At 52.1% G+C, this 11,642-nt stretch overlaps 1 protein-coding gene across 1 annotated transcript in view; it reads left to right on the top strand.

The window, feature by feature from the left end:
* Positions 1-171: 171 nt before the first annotated feature.
* LOC142922667 (organic solute transporter subunit alpha-like) overlaps positions 172-11,642 on the top strand; it is a 22,329-nt gene continuing 10,858 nt past the window's right edge. The window contains exons 1-3 of the mRNA XM_076063500.1: positions 172-358; positions 6,228-6,339; positions 9,621-9,767. Coding sequence (XP_075919615.1) covers positions 228-358; positions 6,228-6,339; positions 9,621-9,767 — 390 coding nt within the window. The 5' untranslated portion in view covers positions 172-227. The remainder of the gene's footprint in view (positions 359-6,227; positions 6,340-9,620; positions 9,768-11,642) is intronic.

Raw genomic sequence — 11,642 nt, 5'->3', positions numbered from 1 at the left:
TCTCTCTCTCCCATCTCTCTCCCCCTCCATCTCTCCCCCATCTCTCTCCCCATCTCTCTCCCCCATCTCTCTCCCCCCATCCTCCCCCCCCCCCATCTCTCTCTCCCATCTCTCTCCCCCATCTCTCTCCCCCATCGCTCCCCATCTCTCTCCCCCATCTCCCTCCCCCATCTCTCCCCCATCTCCCTCCCCCCTGTAGATACTTTGCAATCTGCATCCACCAGTTTATGGTGATGATGATTCAGGAGTACGGTGGTGAGCAGGCGCTGGTGAGGAGGTTCCAGGGCTCACCGATCCCCATCAGCACGGGGCCCTGTTGCTGCTGCTGCCTCTGCCTGCCCCGCATCAACCTCACCAGGTCCCTCACCACTCCTCACCACCACTCACCACTCACTCACCACTCACCACCACTCACCACTCACTCACCACTCACCACCACTCACCATCAGCACGGGGCCCTGTTGCTGCTGCTGCCTCTGCCTGCCCCGCATCAACCTCACCAGGTCCCTCACCACTCCTCACCACCACTCACCACTCACTCACCACTCACCACCACTCACCACTCACCACCACTCACCACTCACTCACCATCAGCACGGGGCCCTGTTGCTGCTGCTGCCTCTGCCTGCCCCGCATCAACCTCACCAGGTCCCTCAACATTCCTCACCACCACTCACCACCACTCACCACTCACCACCACTCACCACCACTCACCACTCACCACCACTCACCACCACTCACCACCACTCACCAGGTCTCTCACCGCTCCTGACCACTCAACACCACTCACCACTCACCACCACTCACCATCACTCACCACCACTCACCACTAACCACCACTCACCACCACTCACCTTCACTCACCACCACTCACCACCACTCATCACCACTCACCACTCACCACCACTCACCACCACTCACCACTCACCACTCACTCACCACCACTCACCACCACTCACCATCACTCACCACCACTCACCACCACTCACCACCACTCACCATCACTCACCACCACTCACCACCACTCACCATCAGCACGGGTCCCTGCTGCTGCTGCCTCTGCCTGCCCCTCATCAACCTCACCAGGTCCCTCACCACTCCTCACCACCACTCACCACCACTCACCACTCACCACTCACCACCACTCACCACCACTCACCACTCACCAGGTCTCTCACCGCTCCTGACCACTCACCACCACTCACCACTCACCAGGTCTCTCATCACCACTCACCACCACTCACCACTCACCACCACTCACCACTCACCACCACTCACCAGGTATCTCACCACTCACCACTCACCACCACTCACCACTCACCAGGTATCTCACCACTCACCACCACTCACCACTCACCACCACTCACCACCACTCACCACCACTCCACTCACTCACCAGGTCTCTCACCGCTAACCACCGCTCACCACCACTCACCACTCACTACTACTCCACTCACCACTCACCACCATTCACCACCACTCACCACTCACCAGGTCTCTCACCGCTAACCACCACTCACCACCACTCACCAGGTCTCTCACCACTCACCACCACTCAACACCACTCACTACTACTCCACTCACCGCTCACCACCGCTCACCACCACTCACCACTGACCAATCACCGCCACTCACCACTCAGCGCTCACTACTCACCAGGTCACTCACCACTCACCAGGCCACTAACCACTCAACGCTTACTAAGCCACTCACCGCTCACCTCTCACCAGGTCACTCACCGCTCACCACTCACCAGCTCACCACTCACTACCACTACTACTCCACTCACCGCTCACCACTCACCACTCACCAGCTCACCACTCACTACCACTACTACTCCACTCACCGCTCACCAGTCACCACTCACCAGCTCACCACTCACTACACTACTACTCCACTCACCGCTCACCACTCACCACTCACCAGCTCACCACTCACTACCACTACTACTCCACTAACCGCTCACCACTCACCAGCTCACCACTCACTACCACTACTACTCCACTCACCGCTCACCACTCAACACTCACCAGCTCACCACTCACTACCACTACTACTCCACTCACCGCTCACCGCTCACCACTCACCAGCTCACCACTCACTACCACTACTACTCCACTCACCGCTCACCACTCACCACTCACCAGCTCACCACTCACTACCACTGCTACTCCACTCACCGCTCACCACTCACAACTCACCAGCTCACCACTCGCTACCACTACTACTCCACTCACCGCTCACCACTCACCACTCACCAGCTCACCACTCACTACCACTGCTACTCCACTCACCGCTCACCACTCACCACTCACCAGCTCATCACTCGCTACCACTACTACTCCACTCACCGCTCACCACTCACTACCACTACTACTCCACTCACCACTCACAACCACTACTACTCCACTATCCGCTCACCACTCACCACTCACTACCACTGCTACTCCACTCACCGCTCACCACTCACCAGGTCACTCAACACTCACCGCTTACAACTCACCACTGGTCACCACCGCCACCACCACCACCTCCACCACCAACACCTCCACCATCGCCACCACCGCCACCACCACCTCCACCACCACCACTACCACCACCACTACCACCTCAACCACTACCACCACCACCTCCACCACCACAGCCACCACCACAGCCACCACCACCGCCACCACCTCCACCGCCACCACTACCACCTCAACCACTACCACCACCACCACAGCCACCACGACAACCACCACCTCCACCACCACCACTACCACCACTACCACCTCAACCACTACCACCACCACCTCCACCACCACAGCCACCACCACAGCCACCACCACCACTACCACCACTACCACCTCAACCACTACCACCGCCACCACCACCACGTCCACCATCGCCACCACCACCACCACCGCCACCAGCACCACCGTTGACAGCGTCCATCTTCTGAGTAACGGGGCCCTCGTGGGCCTCCCCTAGGTCCGCTCAGCCACAAATTGAGTAGCAGCTGCGCAGGGCAGATGAAGATGAAGATGCTGCAACTACTACTACACCTACTACACCTACTACACTACTACTACTACACCTACTACACTACTACTACTACACCTAGTACACTACACCTACTACACCTACTACACCTACTACACTACTACTACTACACCTACTACACTACTACTGCTACTACACCTACTACACTACTACTACACCTAGTACACTAAAACTACTACACCTACTACACCTACTACATTACTACTACACCTAGTACACTACTACTACTACACCTACTACACCTACTATACTACTACTACACCTAGTACACTACTACTACTACACCTACTACACCTACTACTACTACACCTACTACACTACTACTGCTACTACACCTACTACACTACTACTGCTACTACTACTACACCTACACCTACTACTACTACACCTACTACACCTACTACTACACCTACTACACTACTACTACACCTACTACACTACTACTACTACACCTACTACACTACTACAACTACACTACTACACCTACTACACTACTACTACTACACCTACTACACTACTACTACTACACCTACTACACTACTACTGCTACTACACCTACTACACTACTACTACACCTACTACTACTACACCTACTACACTACTACTACACTACTACTACACTACTACTACTACACCTACTACACTACTACTACTACACCTACTACACTACTACTGCTACTACACCTACTACACTACTACTGCTACTACTACTACTACACCTACTACACCTACTACTACTACTACACCTACTACACTACTACTACACCTACTACACTACTACTACACCTACTACACTACTACTACTACACCTACTACACTACTACAACTACACCTACTACACCTACTACACTACTACTACTACTACACCTACTACACCTACTACACTACTACTACACCTAGTACACTACTACTACTACACCTACTACACCTACGACATTACTACTACACCTACTACACTACTACTGCTACTACACCTACTACACCTACTATACTACTACTACTACAACTACTACACCTACTACACTACTACTACTACACCTAGTACACTACTACTACACCTACTACACCTACTACACTACTACTACACCTAGTACACTACACCTACTACACCTACTATACTACTACTGCACCTACTACACTACTACTGCTACTACTACACCTACGACTACTACTACACCTACTACACCTACTACACTACTGCTACTACACCTAGTACACTACTACACCTACTACACTACTACTGCTACTACACCTACTACACTACTACTGCTACTACTACTACACCTACTACACTACTACTGCTACTACTACTACACCTACTACACTACTACTGCTACTACTACACTACTACTGCTACTACTACATCTACTACACTACTACTACTACACCTACTACACTACTACTGCTACTACACTACTACTACACCTACTACTGCTACTACTACTACAACTACCACACTACTACTACACCTACTATAAAAACTACTGCACCTACTACACTACTACTGCTACTACTACACCTACTACAATACTACTACACCTACTACACCTACTATACTACTACACCTTCTACACTACTACTGCTACTACTATTACACCTACTACACTACTACTGCTACTACTACACTACTACTGCTACTACTACTACACCTACTACACTACTACTACTACACCTACTACACTACTACTGCTACTACTACTACACCTACTACACTACTACTGCTACTACTATTACACCTACTACACTACTACTGCTACTACTACTACACTACCACGGCTACTACTACTACAGCTACTACACTACTACTGCTACTACTACTACACTGCTACTGCTACTACTACACTACTACTATTACACCTACTACACTACTACTGCTACTACTACTACACTGCTACTGCTACTACTACACCTACTACACTACTACTGCTACTACTACTACACTGTTACTGCTACTACTACTACAACTACCACACTACTACTACTACACCTTCTACACTACTACTGCTACTACACTGCTACTGCTACTACTACTACAACTACCACACTACTACTACAACTACCACTCTACTACTACACCTACTACACTACTACTGCACCTACTACATTACTACTACTGCACCTACTACACTACTACTGCTACTACTACTACACTACTACTGCTACTACTACTACAACTACTACTACTACGCCTACTACACTACTACTACACCTACTACACTACTACTGCTACTACTACTACACTGCTACTGCTACTACTACTACAACTACCACACTACTACTACAACTACCACTCTACTACTACACCTATTATACTACTACTGCACCTACTACACTACTACTGCTACTACTACACCTACTACTACTACGCCTACTACACTACTACTACACCTACTACACTACTACTACACCTACTATTGCTACTACTACACCTACTATACTACTACTACACCTACTACACTACTACTGCACCTACTACATTACTACTACTGCACCTACTACACTACTACTGCTACTACTACACTGCTACTGCTACTACTCCTACAACTACCACACTACTACTACAACTACCACTCTACTACTACACCTATTATACTACTACTGCACCTACTACACTACTACTGCTACTACTACACCTACTACTACTACGCCTACTACACTACTACTACACCTACTACACTACTACTACTACACCTACTATTGCTACTACTACTACACCTACTATACTACTACTACACCTACTACACTACTACTGCTACTACTACACCTACTACACTACTACTACACCTACTACACTACTACTACTACACCTACTACACTACTACTACACCTACTACACTACTACTACACTACTACTACTGCTGCTACTGGTACTACACTACTACACTACTACTACTACACCTACTACACTACTGCTACTACTACACCTACTACACTACTACTACTACACCTAGTACACTACTACTACACCTACTACACTACTACTACTACACCTACTACACTACTACTACACCTACTACACTACTACACTACTACTACACTACTACTGCTGCTACTACTACTACACCTACTACACTACTGCTGCTACTACTACTACACTACTGCTACTACTACACCTACTACACTACTACTACTACACCTACTACACTACTACTACTACACCACTTCTGCTGTCTGTGTCCCTGCAGGAGGAACTTGGCCATCATTCAGTGTGGGACCTTCCAAGTGGCGTTCCTGCGTCCCGTGCTTCTATTCCTGGGAGCCGTGCTCTGGACAAACGGCACCTACAACCCAGACAAGGCATCAGCAGTAGCAGTAGTAGCATTAGCAGTAGTAGCAGCAGTAGTAGCAGCAGCAGTAGTAGCAGTAGCAGCAGTAGTAGCATTAGCAGTAGTAGCAGCAGTAGTAGCAGCAGCAGTAGTAGCAGTAGTAGTAGCGGTAGTAGCAGCATTAGCAGTAGTAGCAGCAGTAGTAGCAGCAGCAGTAGTAGCAGTAGCAGCAGTAGTAGCATTAGCAGTAGTAGCAGCAGTAGCAGCAGTAGTAGCAGCAGTAGTAGTAGTAGCAGTAGTAGCAGCAGCAGCAGTAGTAGCAGCAGTAGTAGTAGTAGCAGCAGCAGCAGTAGTAGCAGCAGTAGTAGTAGTAGCATTAGCAGTAGTAGCAGCAGTAGCAGCAGTAGTAGCAGCAGTAGTAGTAGTAGCAGCAGCAGCAGTAGTAGCATTAGCAGTAGTAGCTGTAGTAGTAGCAGCAGCAGTAGTAGCAGCAGTAGTAGCAGTAGTAGTAGCAGCAGCAGTAGTAGCAGCAGTAGTAGTAGTAGTAGCAGCAGCAGCAGCTGTAGTAGCAGTAGTAGTAGCAGCAGCAGCATTAGCAGTAATAGTAGCAGCAGCAGTAGTAGCATAAGAAGTAGTAGCAACAGTGGCAGCAGCAGCAGTAGCATTAGCAGCAGCAACAGTAGCAGCAGCAGTAGTAGCAGCAGTAGTGGTAGTAGCAGCAGTAGTAGTAGCAGTAGCAGCAGTAGTAGTAACAGCAGCAGTAGTAGTAGCAGTAGTAGTACCAGCAGTAGTAGCAGTAGCAGTGGTAGTAGCAGCATTAGCAGTAGTAGTAGCAGTAGTAGCAGTAGCAGCAGTAGTAGCAGCATTAGCAGTAGCAGCAGTAGTAGTATCAGTAACAATAGTAGCAGTAGTAGTAGCAGCAATAGTAGCAGTAGCGGCAGCAGTAGTACTAGCAGCACCAGTAGTAGTAGCAGTAGCAGCAGTAGTAGAAGCAGTAATTGCAGCAGTAGTAGTACCAGCAGTAGTACCAGCAGTAGTAGTAGTAGCAGCAGTAGTAGAAACATTAGTAGCACAAGCACCAGCATTTGTAATAGTAGTATCAGTAGCAGTATCAGTAGTAGCAGCAGCAGTAGTTGCAGCAGTAGTAGTAGTACCAGCAGTAGTAGTAGCAGCAGTAGTACCAGCAGTAGTAGTAGCAGTAGTAGAAGCATTAGTAGCACACGCACCAGCAATAGTAATAGTAGTATTAGTAGCAGTATCAGTAGTAGTATCAGCAGCAGTAGTTGCTGCAGTAGTAGTAGTAGCAGCAGTAGTATCAGTAGCAGTATCAGCAATAGCAGCAGCAGTAGTTGCTGCAGTAGTAGTAGTAGCAGCAGTAGTATCAGTAGCAGTATCAGTAATAGTAGTAGCAGCAGTAGTAGTTGAAGCAGGATTTTAATCATCAGCAGTAAACTTATCAGCAAAATTATCATTCTCAATCACTTCAACCACCCACCCCCCACCCAATCACGCATTGATTCAACCACCCACCCACCAACTCACCCACCAACCCACCCACCCACCCACTCAACCACCTACCCACTTAACCACCCACCCACTCAACCATCCACCCACTCAATCACCCATCAAACCACCCACTCACCCACCCACCCACGCACCAACTCACCCACCCACCAACTCACCCACTCACCCACCCACCCACGCACCAACTCACGCACCCACCAACTCACCAACCCACCAAGTCACCCACCCACCCACCAACTCACGCACTCACCCACCCACTCAACCACCGAGCAACTCACTCACCCACCAACTCACCAACCCACCAACTCACCCACCCACCAACTCACACACCAACCCACCCACCCACTCAACCACCCACCCACTTAACCACCCACCCACTCAACCACCCACCCAAGCAACCACCCATCAACCCACCCACTCACAAGCCCACCCACGCACCAACTCACACACACCCACCCAGGCACCAAATCACCCACCCACCAACTCACCCACCAACTCACTCACACACCAACTCACCAACCCACCAACTCACCAACCCACCCACCAACTCACCCACCAACCCACCCACCCACTCAACCACCCACCCACTCAACCACCCACCCACGCACCAACTCACCCACCCACCAACTCACCCACCTACCCACTCACCCACCCACTCACCCTCCCACTCAACCACCCACCAACTCACTCACCCACCAACTCACCCAGCCACCAATTCACCCACCCACTCACCCACCCACTCAACCACCCACCAACTCACTCACCCACCAACTCACCCACCCACCCAACAACTCACTCACTCACCCACCTACCCACTCACCCACCCACTCACCCACCCACTCAACCACCCAGCAACTCACTCACCCAGCAACTCACCAACCCACCAACTCACTCACCCACCCACCAACTCACCCACTCACCAACCAACTCACCCACCCACCAACTCACCCACCCACCAACTCACCCAATTACCCACCCACTCAACCACCCAGCAACTCACTCACCCAGCAACTCACCAACCCACCAACTCACTCACCCACCCACCAACTCACCCACTCACCAACCAACTCACCCATCCACCAACTCACCCACCCACCAACTCACCCAATTACCCACCCACTCAACCACCCACCAACTCACTCACCCACCAACTCACCAACCCACCAACTCACCCACCCACCAACTCACCCACTCGCCCACCAACTCAACCACCCACCAACTCACCCACCCACCAACTCACCCAATTACCCACGCACTCAACCACCCACCAACTCACTCACCCACCAACTCACCAACCCACCAACTCACCCACCCACCCACCAACTCACTCACTCACCCATCCACCAACTCTCCCAGCAACTCACCAACCCACCAACTCACCCACCCACCGACCAACTCACCCACCCACTCACCCACCCACCAACTCACCTACCCACCAACTCACCAACCCACCAACTCACCCACTCACCCACCCACTCACCCACCCACTCAACCACCCACCAACTCACCCACTCACTCACACACCCACTCAACCACCCACCAACTCACTCACCCACCAACTCACCAACCCACCAACGCACCCACCCACCAATTCACCCACTCACCCACCCACCCAGCAACTCACTCACTCAGCAACCCACTCACCCACCAACTCACCAACCCGCCAACTCACCCACCCACCAACTCACCCACTCACCCACCCACTCACCCAATAACTCACCCACCCACCAACTCGCCCACCCACCAACTCACCCACCCACCAACTCACCCACCCACCCGTCTCTCCAGATGTCCGTGACGGGCGCCTACCTGTGGATCAGCTGCATCTCGGGCGTGGCGACGATCGTGTCCCTGTGGGCGATCGGCATCATGTTCAGCCACGCCCGCACCAACCTGGCCAGCCTCAACATCATACCCAAGTTCGCCCTCAACCAGGTCACACGCTCACCCATCCACTCACCTGTCCACCCATCCACCGACCCACTCACTCACTCACCCACTCACTCACTCACTCACCCACTCACTCACTCACCCACTCACCCACCCACTCACTCACTCATCTACCCATCCACCCACTCAACCATCCACTCACCAGCCCACCCATCCACCAACCCACTCACTCACTCAGTCACTCACTCACTCACTCATCCACCCACTCACTCATCCACCCACTCACTCACTTACTCACCCACTCACTCACCCGCTCACCCACCCACTCACCCACTCACTCATCCGACCACCCACTCACTCACTCACCCACTCACTCACCCACCCACACACTCACTCATCCACTCACTCACTCACTCACCCACTCACCCACCCACTCACTCCCTCACTCACTTACTCATCCACCCATCCACCGACTCACCCATCAACTCACGACCCACCCATCCACCAACCCACTCACTCACCCACTCACTCACTCACTCATCCACCCACTCACTCACTCATCCACCCACTCACTCACTCATCCACCCACTCACTCACTCACTTACCCACTCACTCACCCGCTCACCCACCCACTCAACCACTCACTCACTCATCCACCCACTCACTCACTCATCCACCCACTCACTCACCCACTGACTCACCCGCTCACCCACCCACCCACTAACTCACTCATCCACCAACCCACTCACCCGGCCACCAACTCACTCACCCACCCACTCACTCACCCACCCATTCACTCACCCACCCAAATACCAACTCACTCACCCACTAATCCACCCACTTACTCAACCACCCATCCACCAACCCATCCATTCACTCACCCATTCCCTCACCCACTCACTGACCCAACCACCGACCCACCCATCCACCAACGCACTCAACTCACCCACCCACTCACTCACCTAAATACCCATTCACTCACCCACCCATTCACCAACCTACTCACTCACCCACCCACTCACTCGCTCACCCACTCACTCACTCACCCACTCACTCACCCACTCACCCTCCCACTCACTCACCAACCCAAATACCCATTCACTCACCCACCAATCCACTAACCCACCCATTCACTCACCCACTCACCACCCACCCACTCACTCACTAACTCACCCACCACCCACCCATCCACAAACCCACTCAGTCACCCACCCACTCACCCACCCAAATACCAACTCACTCACTCACTCACCCACTCACCCAACCACCCACTAACTCACCCATACACCAACCCACTCACTCGCCCACCAACTCACTCACCCACCCACTCACTCACTCATCCACCCACTCACTCATCCACCCACTCATTCACCCACCCACTCACTCACCCGCTCACCAACCCACTCACCCACACACTCACTCATCTGCTCACCGACCCAACCACCAACCCACCCATCCACAAACGCACTCACTCACGCACCCACTCACTCACCCTCCCACTCACTCACCAATCTAAATACCCACTCACTCACCCACTCACTCACTCACCCATCCATCCACCAACTCACCCATTCACTCACCCACTCACTCACCCACCCAATCACCCACCCATTCACCAACCCACTCACTCACCCACCCACTCACTCACCCTCCCACTCACTCACCAACGTAAATACCCACTCACTCACCCACTCACTCACTCACCCACCCATCCACCAACCCACCCATTCACTCACCCACTCACTCACCCACCCACTCACCCACACATCCACCAACCCACTCACCCACCCACTCACTCACCCTCCCACTCACTCACCAACCTAAATACCCACTCACTCGCCCACTCACTCACTCACCCACCCATCCACCAACCCACCCATTCCCTCACCCACTCACTCACCCACGCACTCACTCACCCTC

Source organism: Petromyzon marinus, unplaced genomic scaffold (genome assembly GCF_048934315.1).
Source record: "Petromyzon marinus isolate PM22_M1 ecotype Great Lakes invasive population unplaced genomic scaffold, UKy_Petmar_22M1.pri1.0 PM_Scaffold_138, whole genome shotgun sequence".
Taxonomy (NCBI): Eukaryota; Metazoa; Chordata; class Hyperoartia; order Petromyzontiformes; family Petromyzontidae; genus Petromyzon; species Petromyzon marinus.
The sequence above is the reverse complement of the archived record's forward strand: the minus strand, read 5'-3'. Positions and strand labels throughout refer to the sequence as shown.